The 15,115-nt window shown below is 39.4% G+C and overlaps 1 protein-coding gene across 3 annotated transcripts in view; it reads right to left on the minus strand.

The window, feature by feature from the left end:
• Window positions 1–15,115, minus strand: part of CBFB (core-binding factor subunit beta) — a 37,802-nt gene that overhangs the window by 2,540 nt on the left and 20,147 nt on the right. Inside the window, exons 5-6 of one of the 3 annotated variants that reach the window (XM_059481524.1) lie at window positions 12,251–12,346; window positions 11,216–11,297 (exon numbers count right to left, since the gene is read on the minus strand). In XM_059481524.1, coding sequence (XP_059337507.1) covers window positions 11,226–11,297; window positions 12,251–12,346 — 168 coding nt within the window. In that variant the 3' untranslated portion in view covers window positions 11,216–11,225. Of the gene's footprint in view, window positions 1–11,215; window positions 11,298–12,219; window positions 12,347–15,115 lie in introns of those variants that run through there. The other 2 variants (XM_059481525.1, XM_059481526.1) reach the window with 2 other exon arrangements.

A 15,115-nucleotide genomic window follows, 5' to 3' on the forward strand; every position in this document is an offset into this window, starting at 1 on the left:
AAAGTCTGCACTAACCAGCAGAGAGTAAGGGCTGTGATCTTAATGCCAGCATTAAGATATGGAAAGCAGCAGAACACTAAATGATGATCGGGAAAGTTCAATATTTATGTAGAGATAGCAATGTTAATCGTAAAGAAATTTTACAATTCCAGCAGTGAGCAAAGCAATACTTTTTAACATCAAAATAATTCTTTCCCCCCAGTTCAGTTTGCCCCCCAGGCTCTCAGGAGGGCAGTGGGTCTGGCAGCCCCTGTTCCTGGGGGGCTCAGAGCCTGCTGTGCCTCCCCAACAGGGACTGTGTGCTCGTGCTCACACACGTGCACACTCACACTGCCAGGCTTCAAACATTGCTTCAGCAATCAGCAAGAGACTCCCACAATAGTTAGGGAACAATTTTGTGTCTCTTCTTCCAAAAATAATTTTCTTTCCTGTGAAATTCCCTTCTGTTAACCTTTCCTGTCAGCTTTGGGGAGAAAGGCTACAATATGAGACAGAATACATCACATCATTTCCAGATAATTTTACGAGGGAAACATTTACTTCAGCATCCTCTAGAATCAAGAGACTTATAGTAACACATGAGCACAATTTATTCCATAGATGGACACACATTTTAACACCTCATGTTTTACTGCTTTCTTCTTCAGTGCACCTGCAAAGTTAACAAACTGAGAAAACTGACACATGACTGTACCCCTGTATTAAAACAAAAGTAATGTAAGTTCTCCTTTAAATAAATTATTGTGTTAAACAGTTTGAGTTAATGACATTTTAAAGAGGTAATTAAGAACGTTCAGTCACAGTAAAAGACACTGCTATCTATTTTCTCCACCTGTACACTGGTACAGCACACACAAATGCTGCACATAAATACTTTAAAACATTTATTTCCTTCAAATTTTAAAACCATACTTTTACTCTGAGAACATCTAATACATGCTAGCTGGTTCTTAAGACATTTTAGTAGCAGCACTTTTATTTAAGTTTATAGAGTGAATAGCTGGCACCGTGGCCTGTAAGTGCCACATGTCCCAAACAGTCCCAGGCCACATTCCCAGCTGGTGGAAGGTGTCACTAGTCAGGCTTTATTCCATCAGCTGCAATAACCTGCCATATTCAGGGCTTTAAAAAATGCAAACCAGTGACAACTTTCCTGTTCTGAAAGACTTTTCCTATGTTCCTGAAAGGTTGGGGAACAGCCTTAACATAGGCATTGTGCCACTGCAATACCCTTCAAGCAGTGACCGTGTTGGCACCATCCCACAGAGCTGTGACTAACAGGGGCACAGGTGCTGCTTTGGGGGCTCCCTGGGCTCTCCTGAGCCCAAGTTACTGACAGAGAGGAGGCCTCCCCACTGCCCAGCAGCTGCCCCAGCTCACCAGGGGCTGCTGCTGCACTCCCATTCCAAAGGGTGAGCAAGCACAGCCTGCTCTCCCCAGACCCTCTGGCATGCACTGCTGACACCACCTTTCCCAACTCAGACCTTTCTTTGTTCACTTCTTCCCCCCTTATCTACCATTCTTCTTGTCTGCCTAATTGTATGCTCCCAGTGCACTAGGTTAGCTGCACCCAGACAGAGAACTGCTGCTTCCTTCTCCTATTTAAAAGACAATTTAAACTACATTTCCCTTTCATGTGCAATGGTCCCTTTCTGATGCACATGGAGTTCATTCAATAAATCCCTTTAGTAATCAGCAAGTTTCCAGAGCAGACAATCCTCTCCTGCACTCTTCTTAGTGGCCACACTGCCACTATTGCTTTGGAAACACCTCCACTAACTTAAATATCACAATTGCTACCTACTACATTTATGTATTCAGTGTTGGCTGTACTTTAGGTAATTAAGAGTGAGCCAATCTTTTTGCTCTATCTGCACTAGTTGTACTCTGAAGGAACAATCTGCTTCTCCTGCTTGCAGAAGAAATCTGAAGGTGAGAACCAACACCAGTGCTGGTGCACAAACCCACAGATTTCTCAGTAATCTTTCTGAGGAATCACATTAAAGCAAACTGCTCTAATCACCACACAGCACTGATGACTGTAAGTGCTTAAGGGTGTATTCCTTGAGGCACTTGAAACAACTTCTGCACACTGTCCTCTTTGTAGAGATACACAGTGTTAGAAGATGGCATTTAATTAAGCTTTTTACATTATTTCCAAAAGCCAAATCATTCAGCTTTGACTATTAAAACCACTGAAGGAAACCCCACACTTCCTTTTTCCTTCAACAGAAAAGTCAACTGTGCTGTAAATATTTTCTTCATGTGAAATGGTTGTTCATCAAGTCTCAATAGATACTTCCAGGCTAATTTAAGAGTTGTACCAAGATTAACAAAACAGCAACAGTTCTACTTTGCATATCCTTCTATTGAACAGACTGTAACAAGATTTCTTCTGGTTTTACTGCTGCCTCTTTCTTCTAAAAGGAAACAAAGACATGCTCTGTCTTTAACAATTACCAAAATCTTACTTCTACCAATTTTGCACTCAATAAACATTTTTATACTTAACTAGAAAAGACCAGCAAGTTAATTGCTGCTGTGATACTGCTCTAAAAACAACAGTGTTTCTTCTTCAGAAAACAAATCATATGCACAGCAATTTTATTGTCAAATTTCAGTGAAGGCTCCAAGATATGAGCATATGGTTGCATTTATGCTTTGCTTAAAGTGGTCCTTTCTTTCAAAGCATATGAAGGAATTTGCATGATTCGTGACCTCATTGCTACTTGTAGAGTTTGCAGAAGCCACTAGTGAACAACTGCCAGATTTGCCCTTTCAAGTGATATGCAAAAGGCATGACAAATGACCCTCAAATATACCAAAACCAGTCATTACAATATCTTACAACAGTGTATGTGGATAAAGGTGCAATTTTGCAATTCAGTAAGTGGGAATTTACACAAGCAACTGCAACATGTTGGAATGACAGCTCTGACTCAGGCAGCCTCCTTTCCTTGTGCTACTACTGAGCAAAAAGACAAATGTGTGAAGCAGGCTTGTTCTAGCAGTCACAGCCATTCTGCCAGGGCACAACACAGCAACTACAACTGGGCTTCACATGCTGAAAGAAAAATACAAAAATTAAAAGATGCTTGGTAAAGACTAGAAAAATCACTTTGTACAAAGACAGGAAGCACATTGTGCAGCAAGAAGCACTGGGTGCTATTTTTGGTCACTGACAATTGGCAAAATAAAACTTCCATAAGAAATGCCACGAGGTCCTTAACACTCCCTTGTAGGAGTGGTGTGACTATCACACGAGTGCCCTACACAAGTGGGGTAGTATCTGCTACTTCTCAGTCTGTTACAGGAAGCTAAACTTCCCTTTTATAGATGTAAACCAGCAATCTCCAGACTTCTCACCACTGGGGGGGTCCTATACTCCCCAGCAAAGCTAATCAATCCTCTAAATTGCAATTTTTGCTGTAATTTTTGAAATGCATACCTTTTGCTGCCACACAAAAGCAGCAGTATTACTCTCAGTGAATAATGGGCTCAGCTTCTCAAGGATTAAGGAGACTTGCTTCAATTAAGAAAGATGCATCTATCTTTGCCATTGGGAAATGGAATACACTGCTATGAGTCATGCTTAATGAGCCATGAGAAAACAGCAGTTATTCATCTTTTCTCTGTGTATTTCATTTTTTCAGTCAAACGTTGATTTTAAGTTTGAAGGAGCATTACTTCACATGTTCTTCATCTGTTATTTAGAGAAAGGATAACAAATATTTGCTTGTGAGAAACTGGTAATTAATACACAGATCCCACCAGAGTTGTAATTATCCTAAAAAAGAATGTATTTTAACCAACATTGCCAATTCTCTTGTAAATATCCAGGAACAGAAGAGTTAACCTGATGGACACATCAGGAGTTTCAACACTGAAAAATACTTAGCACTCAGCTTTCAGAACATGAAGCCATGCAAATCTTGTGCTGCACAGAAGGAATTGTATCTGGCCACAAGCCATTGAAAACCTCTAACCCTGGAGAGGGTGTGATGACCAACTGAAAGAATTGCAGGGACGTACCTGGCAAAAAACCATTTCAAAGCCTCCTCTCAAATGCTACTCTAGACTGATTCATGCTGAACTCATAATGCTGGTACCATGGGGGTAGTGACTGACAAAAAAGAGCAGAGTTACTACAAAAGCATTTTTGAGAGTAAACAAACATAAAAAGCGTGTCCTACAGTACTTCTTACACCTCTGCTCTCTTTAACCTCTGATGTCTGAGCTTTTCTCAAGCCTAAACACAGGCTAAGGGGAATAGACTGAAAGTCTTAACAAGAGTAAGATGCAGTATCATATCTGTATCATATTGCTTTTCTTCTCAATAAACTAGATAGCTCGGAATCATTAAATCAGTAAGTTTTATCATTTACTTTTCTGAACAAGAACCACATTGGAGGCTTTACATCTGTTACTGGGGCACAATGGAAAAACAGATGGGCAATAAGGAAGGTGGCACATAAGCAGTTCCTCCAGCAGCCAAGACAGTCAGAACACATCTTCCTCCTCCAGCCACTCAATGCTGCAGCCTATTGTGCTTCCATCTGTACTAACAAAACTCCTTAAACTGACTTTAGGAAAGCATCTCTAACCAGCCCCTTCCTGTGCATGTTCTGAGGCCTCAAACATACCTAAGGAAACCAATTCCTCTTACCACATGAGCTCATCAGGAAAAGATAATGCAGTCCCACTGTGTGGGTTACATGATAGCTCTGAGAAAGCAGAACTGAGAAAGTTGGAAGCAAATTTAGTAAGGATGGACAGAGAAGATGGTCCCTCCCTTTCTATGAATCACTTAAACAGCAGCAGGGAAAACTGGGACCTCTGAATGCCACACAGTGAAATGACAAATACAACCATATCCACTGCATATACAACTTGGGACACTGGTGAAGAAGAGGAAGCTAATTTGATGAAGGGCTGTCACAAAAAGAATAGCCAAAATAAAGTCTCTCCATGGACAACTCCAGTGCAATTCTTTAATTGGATTCTGGCAGCTCTGTCCTGTTGAAACAGACAGAGTAAATGCATTATGTGCCTTGGCATCTGCCATCTATAATTTACTAAATAAGTGAAAAATCAGGCTATGCTATGAAAAACTAAACAGTGAACATTTGGATTCTCTTAGGACTGCCAGCCTCCTGAAAAGGGATAAAAAAAACCCCCAACCAACCAAAACTGAGAATACTTTGCAGATACTTTTTAGAAAAGTATACAACCACAGGATAAAAACCACCCAAATGAAAAAAAAACCCAAAACCCAGCCCTGAAATAAAGAGAGCAATACTCAGAAAAATGACCAGTTACACCCAAGCACACCTTCACATTAGTCCTGGTGTCTGAGGCAGGCCCACAGCAATGAACTGAAAACTTTGAGTTGCTGGTTAATAATCTCTCCCACAGAGATGTGAGCCTGGCTCACAATGCTGGCCCTGCCCCCAGTAACCTTCACTGGACAGAGGGCAGGAGAAACTCAGCAAAGCTGGGGCCCTACAGCACAGTGAGAATGTCAACTTATACATCACAGAACTCCTCTGCTCACAGCTTGATGAAGCAGCCCATGTGCTCCCTAGTCTCTGGGGGCCCTGCACAGACTCTCAATCTGCATTTCTCAGAACTTGAGCCACAGCAGCACCACTACACACTGCATCCCTGAGCCACTGGCAGCCAGAGGGGATATGATCTTTACCACATTCCTAGCAGGCACAGCTATCAGCTTCAGACTTCATGGCCTGGATCCAGTCTCTGCAGTTGCTTTGTTGGCTGCCCATAACATTCATTTTGCTATCAGCTCTCCTTTTCATTGAACCTGGGAAGGAGTAGCCTTGATCTTAATTATAATGTCAAGCACCACTTAAATTATGCAAATAATGGAAAACAGGCCCTCAAACTTGGCAAGAGATCTGGATGTTGGACTGAAGTAACTGTAGAACTATTAATGCCATGAATTCTATACCCAATGCTCTTTTTTATTCCTACTTCTATTCTGATTGTCTTTCAAGCTCACTGAAAGTCAAAATAAAAAAATTTTCCTGACAAAGGCCATTGATAAGAGTTATTCAGCACTTACCTCCATCAAGACTTCATTTCAAACCACTATCTATTTCCTAGGAACAGACTGAAAACACACATGAAGTGTGTTACCTGCAGAGCATGACCAGGCCAAGCAGCACAGCTGCTTCCTGACCCCCCTGCACCCCCTCACCTGAAATCTTTGCAATGGTTGCATCTTTGTTTAAAAACTATTATGAAGGTAATGATTCTGCTGCCCCAAACTGGACCAAGGTCACTGCAAGCCAAGGAAGGAAAGAGCACAGCAGGAATAGGAGCTCTGAAGAGTTCTGAGTAGGGACGGAAATTTTTACTTTCATATTAAAACTTCTTTTCCAAGGGAAAAAAGCTTAAAGTGCTCTCTTTTAGAAAGCACTGTTTGAAAGCTGGTCTAAAGGTTATAAATTTATAATTAATATTGATTGCCTCCAGACAGTATTCCTCTGTTGCTCAGCCCCTTTCTAACCTTCATTGACTGAAAGAAGACGCTTATATTACAGAATTCCCTGATTTGCAAGATTGATCTCCTCTGTCCCACAGTCAGCATTGATTCTGTACAGCACAAATTGTTTTTCTGATCTATGCATTCTATAGCACTTTTGCACAAGGACCAGCTATTTAAGTTCTTGTGAAGCAAACCAGTCATAACTTAACTGGCCTTCTTGTCCTGCACTGGCACTGCAGAACCTTTTCAGGCAACACACTCCCACCCAAACACCTCTTTCCAAGTTGTGTTGTTCCCACCCTGCATCTAAACAAATTATTTATGCTTGTGTACAAGCACATACCAAGTCTACACTGCCCACTGCATATGAAAAATCAACGGTTTGGGTTTCTTTCATATCCAAAAACCTGGGTTAAATGTTATACTATTTTTCTATCATCATCAGTTTGGAGAGTACATACAATAAACACTAATTAAATTAATTCCAGATTAATAAGGAAAAACCCCCTTTAAAATCTGATGAGAAAATTTTCAGTAAAAAACCCTGAGCCAAAATTAAAAACAAAAAAGTCCCCACATACTTATTGTAATACTATACACTTTCTTCTGAAGCCAGTTGTATTTGAGAAAAATATAATTAGTTAGAGCATTCATTTACACCAGCAGTTTCATCTCAGAAAAAATTAAGAAAAGGAGAATAATTTCAGTGTCTAGAACCTTGGTAAGAACATGAAAGTCAGTCCTACTACTTTATTTTCTTTCAACTCTAAACTGTTTACATGTCTGTAACAAAATCCTGTTTGTTTTTTAAGAGTTCCCAACTTCAGCAAAATTAAATGAAATGTATCTTGCCCATTTCAACTGGTAATTCCCAACAAACAAGAATAATATGTAAAAACCTAGGGCAGGCCACAGTATTTAAAATTTAGGTAAATTTTTACTCCAGCACTCTTTAAAGGGTGGGGTTGGTGGGTGTTTTTGGTGCTTTGTATTGAGAGGGATTGCTTCTGGAAGAAAAACAAGTTCCAAAACAGGGGTTTTTTTTCAGCAAAATGAAGGTTTTTAAAATGGGAATTTCATGCAGTTTCCCAAAATGGCTCTGCTTAGCCATTAATGTAATTTATATTTAGCACAAGACCACAAACAGACAGATTGCTAGACTAGACTGTTTTAGGGAGAGCAAACCACTCTGTCTCTTTACTCAGTGTTGCTAAAATAAAGAGCATGGCAGCAACATAGGAAAGGAACACAAAATAGAAAAATATGACATTTCAAAAATACTGGTTGAAGAAATTACATTGGAAGACTGAGAACAGATCCAACCCATCCCCAAGGAAAGCCATGGGGACATCCTCAGCCAAGCTCTGGAGAGCACAGCTGGACAAACTGTACTCACACAGATCCCTGCAAATCTGAAATTACAGTTTGTACAAAATACCCCCACCTGCACACAGCAACACACCAGAGGGTCTCGTCTCTTCACCTACCCCTTGAAAATCCATCCCTTTGTGCCACCTGCTCCAGCAAAGAGCTGTCAGGAGGCACCTGCTTGTGGCTGTTCCACACTGAACATGGGCCATTGCTTCCAATAAATTCTAATTTCACCAACTTGGGGATGTTTAAATCTCCCCATTCTGGACAGTGTAACATATTTTTGCATCACGCCACTATGCTAGAAGACTGAAAAACAAGCAAAAAGCTCTTCCTGGAAATTCACGTCTAGACAGCAACTTCACAGTAATTTCTGCAGAACACTTCTTGTCCTGACACTAACTCTGGTCATTCATACTGAAACCACAGCAGAGACACTCAGACTGACTCTCAACCACGACACAAGGAGATAAAGACATGAAAATTAAACATCTGCCTCACCAACATCCCTTCAGTCTCCTCGCTCTTCTAGTTTGGCAAAGGGGAGCGTACAAATACTTCAAGTTCATACACCTCATTTTTTAAACAATCTTTAAGTGGGGATAAAGTCTTTCTTGATGTGTATTATTAAACATTCTCTGTCTCAGCATTCCAACATTTTTGTAGAAGTAAAAGTCATTGGGATACCTTATTAATTTTGAAGGCACTAAGAACACTCAGTGACTTCAAAAGCATCTTTGAAACAGAAGAATCCTGGAGAGTGGGGCTGGATTTGCAGTATTTGATGTAACTGAGCTATACAAGTTGATATAAAAACTCAAAAGCATCTTGTATTCAAAACAAACTATGTTAAAAATGCAACAGAAGGCAGTTCAACTCAGAGGTGCTTAAAAACTTCAATGAAAATTCCTAAATCCACTCCCACCCTATTTACATCAGAGTGCTGTAATTGCACAAAAACATGATCACCTTTGAAAATTCAAGTACAACCAACCTCAGATGCCCTCAGATGCAAAAAATATGTTCATTAAAATAAAGATCTGGTGTGCTAAACTAGAATAGAAGAGATTCTATATGATGAAAAGATGGCAAACAAACCTCACAACACCCTGAAGGAGTTTTTGCTTTTTTAGGGGAAAGAATTTGTTTTAATTGGTTGGGAGTTTTTTTAGGGTACTTAAAAATGAAAGCTAGCTAAGTGATAATTTCTAAATTGCTACTGCACTTGCAATTCTTTCCCCTTGCAAAGTGTCACCCTTCTAAAATCCAACTGTCACACACAAGAACTTTAACATTGTTTTCAATGAGTTATCACTGATCACTCCTATGTGGGGAGTTTTAAGTCTACAGACTATGTTAAGTCTACAGAAAGACTTAGAATAGGGAATCTTTTCTACCCAGAAAGCTGTATAAATAAATAATTTAATCTGATCATTTTCATATGCTGCCAGGCTTTGGATGGATAAATATTTCCAAAGAGCTGGCGCCTCTGTTTTGGGTAGGAGTGGGTGGAATATTGCAGGATTCCCCTTCCCTCCCCCACTGAAGCAGAATCTGGTCTCTATTAAAGGCATTTCAACAGTAATTCTACTGTCAGAAATATCCTGATTTTCTACAGTGTTGCAATTCTTAAAACCATCATTAACACTGATGAGATCCTGTTCCACATCTGCCAATTCTGAGTTTTACTGTCCATGCCAAGCATGGCAGAAAAGAAAAATCTAAAACTTTCTTAAGGATGAAAGCTGTATAGAAATCATATTAAAATGATCATAAGGAAAGTATCTTCATTTGTGTGTAGCATAATATACATAAAAATTCACTCAGCACACATAGAACTGGCCTTTCCCATATAAAAGCCTTCAAGTACCATCTCTGTAGTGAAACCAAAGGTACTGCTGGCCCCACTGAAATTACAGAAATAGAACATAAGGCAGTCTGGATTAAGGTTTCTGCAGCTGTCAGCAATGCAATCATCAGAAGGGTGCCACTGACAAACTGCATTTCCAAGCTGACTGAGCACGCCAGCATCAGAAAATTCAATACAGGCCACAAATACAACAAACACAGGAACGCACTTTTATGCATCACTTTCTATTGAGAACTGGGTACAAGGATCATGAACACCAAATGCTTACTGATTAAAGTTCATTTGATTCTGCCCAAATGCTGCCTTAGATTGAAAAGAAGGGTAACAATGAATGATTTGGAAATCTGATTGCTCTTTAGGAATGCATTGTAAGTCTATTTCTGCTCTCTACCATCTCGTCCCAAAAGAGCCTGATTTTTATACAGTCCTAAGATCAAGAGTAAAAAAGCTTGTCTGTGAACATTTGCAGATATAAGTTCAGGACATCTTACTCCAAACACAGGAATGAAAACTGAAATATAAAAACCAATTATAGACCTACAAGTACTGGAGAAAAAAAATCTGTTGGTTAGACATATCAGAGAGGCACAGTAAAATAAACAGGAAAGTATGCAAAACAACGTATTACAATTATTAAAGACTTACATTTGACATCACAAATTTGAAACAACATTTGATAATACTTTTCATTCTACTTAAACTTATTTTAAGTCAGTAATTTTTTCTTTTCTTCCTTTCTGTAGGTGATCTATACCAGTGCTTTAGAGCTGGGACAACAACTGTTGTTGTTTCAAGAGAAAATGGGTACCAACAGCTAATAAGGACATCACTTGATAGCAACTGCCTTCTGTCTTATTAAAAGCAAGAGTGTTTTCAGAAGTTATTGCATCCAGCTCCTGCAGACAGCCAAGAATGTTGCTTTTTGTGTCTCAGTGTCATGTGTTTTGATGTCTGTCATGAAGCCCCAGATGCTCAATATTACCATCTCACTGTTAATTGAATTAGTGTTTTTGCACAGCCTAGCTGCAAGTGTTTTCTACACTTGGAGGAAAACTGTCTCAGAACTCCAGAAGTTATTTCAGAAAGCCTCATTCTTTTTTAACTTTCAGCATGCACATGGCTTCTGCGTAATAAGAGGAATGGGGATGAAGGGCACAGTGCAAGAAGAATATATCAAGAAAAGTTTTAAGTACATTGAGGTAAAAGACATAAGATTGGACCTAAAGTTCCTACTGTGTTGTTAACAGTAAAGCAGGCTGGCACAGGTCTTCATGAACAGCTTAAAGCTAATTCTACCTTCCTTCTGAACTTACAAGCAGGTTGTAGCTATGCTGGGACAGAATTATTCAGGCAATCCAGCAGCTGCTCCCAGAATCCAGCAGTAGCAGGGCCTCCAAGGCAAGGATTTCACCTTTGTTACAGCTGCCATCTGACCTGGCTGCAGCAGTGTTTGCAAGGAGACACACACCAGCCACTTCAAAGAGAGATATTATCCTCTGTGCCTATCTGTTCCCTCTCATTCTCATGCTCAGTGTCTTCCAGTTGTAGCTGGAAGGGAAGAGAACCTGTCTGATCATCCCAATTATCCAAAAGAATGCCAAAAGAAAAGCAGCTTAGCAATAACAATAATCAAATTTTCTAAAAACCATAGAACCAGCAGATTGATCATATTTGATTAGAGTTAAATCAGGCTCTACTGATGAAGCAAGAATTAAGAAAGAGCATTAGTAAGGGAAAGAAATTCAAAGCCTGTGTTCTCCCTATTCTCTCCTGACCTGCAGCCTGCCTTAACTTGCCAACTCCCCTTATGTATTATTACTTGTCCTCTTACAGCTCTTGCCTTTCTGGCATCTCAGAGCAGCTGGTTTCCATTCCCTTTCCTGGCTCTTCTTTTCTCAATCCCAGTAATTTCTGCTTTCATCAAGAAAGAATAAGATTCAAGACTGTGGGGCCCTGAAGAAGCAAAGAACAAGACAGGGAAACTAAAACTGTGAAAAAAAGGAATAAGACTTCCCACCAGTAAGAAAAAGGTGAGAAGACAATAAAACTAGCCTGTACAAGAAAGCAGACTGTGGCATCTGATTAAATTGGCTGGTAATTTTTCCCAAAACATGGGATAACAAGCTCCAAAATTCTGCCCCTGCAGCTCCCAGAGCCTTTTCTGTGTTCATGAGAAATGCACGAGGCAAGAGATTGCTCTCTCAGTATCATTTCAGAGAGAAATGGCAACTCTTTGAATAAATGTCTTTACAGCTTAAGTACCCACAGCAAAGACCATCTACAGAAAGGAAAAAAGTACATGGTCAGAGAATTCTTATCAAAACTTTAAACAACTTGAAACCCATTTTACAAGAGTAACAAACAATGCATTTTGCAAATTTTTATATAACATCACCGAACAAGCACAATACACAACATTGTACAAACAGACAAAAATGGAAACAATCTAAAGTTTTGGGAAAGTACTAACCAGTTACTGACAGCAGCTGTGAAACCCTCACCTCCATTTCCTCCCGATGAGACCTGTCTCTATCCTCGAATTCACGAGTTCTTCGTCGAGCCTCTTCAAAGGCTTGTTGTGCCAATGCATCCTCCTGCTACCAAAGCAGATGACACAGAGTGACACAAAAGGTGACTCTCATTTCCACCAAATCACTTTTTTTTTGAATATTAATTACCCCTTGGCAGCAAAGTCCAGTATGTCCTGCAGGACCTGCTAGAACACAGGCAGGTTCCAGCAAATGTCAATACAGGTTAATAAAATATTACTCACCTTCACTACAGCAGTAGACATAACCAAAGCTGGAATGCAGCTACTACTAAAATACATTTTCAAAGGAGAGCTCCTGTTCCAAAGTAGCTTAAATGCTGCTGGGTTTATTTTAAGCCTAGGAATTCTCAGAAGTTCTGTGTAAAAGGCAATACATTTTATTCTCCTTATAAAAGCCATTTTGAAGACAGTGTTCACAGGTGTAGCTAGACAGAGTCCACTACGCAAACAGTGGTAATTTAATTATCTTGCATTTAAAAATAAGTATTACCAAAGTTAAAAACCAAATAAATCCTTCATTTTACCAAAAGCTGCTGCAAGTACATCAGTATGAACATTCTTAATACTTGTGTGTCATTTATATTATTTAAATTTAGATACACAGGAAAGTGCAAAGCAGAAATTAGTCCTCCACCAACCTGCACACATTCCCATACAATGGAGGAGAAACTTGCAGGGCTTCAACAGCTCTTTTGCTTATTTTCAATAATGGCTTATGCACAGGAACAAACACAGTTTGTTAAATGCATACATAAATGTTTGCATTTAACAAACTAACACTCAAAAAAACTCCTCCAAACTGTATTTTATTTTAGAAAATGTTTTAAATAAAGTGTTAGTAATATGTGGAGCCATTATTAATTGGGTTGGAAATTATTTTTCTTAAAGACACCTTTTAACACATTTACTGTTCCCCATCAGAATGGAAGAGTCCCATCTGAAGAGGCCCCACAAACCAGGAAGGGATAAACTGAATTGGTTCCTCCTCCTTCCAGCTCTTCACCTGTAATTACTGCTAACTCTGCTGACAACTCCCACATACATGCAAATGTTATTTCAAAGTTGATAATTTTTTTAAAAAGCTGACCTTGACTGTTAGAGGACATAAACATGTAGAGAGCAAAACTAAGTTTTAATATACCTGGGGACTAAGTGCATAAATTTTTCAATTTAAGATAAAGCATCCCCAGCCTGAGAAAATGTTAAATTGCCTTTTTTGCCGTGGGCACAATTGTGGCCCTGGAGCTGCTCTGTGCAGGGGCTCCCTGGTGGCCCAAGGCAGGGAAACACAAACAGCTGCCAGGCCCCGGCTCTGCTTTCTGGGGAGGCATGGGCAATGTTTAAAGCTGCCAACAAGATCATACTTTAACACCATAGATCTTTTTAAGATTAGAATTTCGCCCTTTACAGCCATTTTAGTGTTCATACAAGGCATAGAAACCAGGGTTAGAGAGTGGAAAATAAATTTGTTCTTAATAATGCAGAAGGTTAGAGAGAACAGATAAGCTCGTGTCCCAGATGACTCCAGAAAAGCTACCTTAGTTTTAGCTTACAAAAGAGATATATGGCTTTATTGCCTTCTATTTTAAATCAGATTTAAATTGAAGATTTTTTTTATTGAAGGTTTTCGCATTTTACCGTCATTTAGAGTGGTTATGACATACAGCCTTGGATGGAATATTTTAAAGAAATGGTCATAACCAAAAGAAACTAAATTAGAAATGCATGGGAAAAAATCAGTATGTTGACATCCAGAATGAAGATGTGCTGACAGCTGAAGCACTGGTTTGCTCATGTCTGAGAAAGGGATAAAAGCATTAGAACTTTTTTAGTAAAACAAAACTCTGCTCTATTCTTGGTGGTACGTTATAACAAATCAACCAACAACACTACTTTATACAACAAGAATTTAACAAAGATTTTTTTTAAGTGTCTCTCAATTCTAGTAATAATAGCCAAGCAAATTCAGCTGTATGACACCAAATAACAGACATCTTAGTTTTATTCTCTTAAAATGTTCCTGGTATAAATTTACAAAGAAAAGTAAGAATAAGCAAAACATGAGCAACAGAATGAGCAATCAACATGACAACAGAATAAAACCAAACCTCCCAGTCTAGAAAATAAAATTTTAAAAAATATTAAAAAAGAGAAGCTTACACATACCCACACTTACACACAAATCCTCACAGCAGCCCAGTAGGAAAGGACTTGGTGAGACAGCAAGATGCATGAGGACAGAAGAGGTGCAAAAATACTGAAGACAGAAACAGTCTCTTAAAGACACTCAAATACCAAATCCAGGGACATTTCAGCCCCAAGAGGGAAGATACTCAAGCATGTATGTACAGCTTTGTGTGTGTTGGTCCATCAAAGTCTGAGCAAGCAGTAGAACCAGAGCTTTCAGTAACAAAAAACAAGACCACTTAGTAGCAAGACATGGATAGGCTCTGGATTAAGTGGAAAAACCAGCAGCTTAACAGGTAAAATTAAAATATTTCTATGTTAACACATGTGGATTCCCTTCCTAAAGTATTTTTTGGCCCAGTGAAGGGTAGTATGTTTTCCAAAGTACGACAGCAAAGAAAAATTTTATTTGACCCCAGCATTAGTATGAAGTGGTAAGAGACAGGAAAATACAAGAGCAGTATATTTGCTTAAGACAAGCTTCCAAAAAATGAGGGGGGTGTGAAGGGCAGCTGGACCTCTTACAAAGGATAGTGGGTACACAGGCAATACCACATGAGGCACTTGAGCCCCTTCTGACATCAGGGTTATTTTGGGATCAAAGTCAGCAGTTCAGTCAACTGCCATT

Source organism: Ammospiza nelsoni, chromosome 13, assembly GCF_027579445.1.
Source record: "Ammospiza nelsoni isolate bAmmNel1 chromosome 13, bAmmNel1.pri, whole genome shotgun sequence".
NCBI classification, from domain to species: Eukaryota; Metazoa; Chordata; class Aves; order Passeriformes; family Passerellidae; genus Ammospiza; species Ammospiza nelsoni.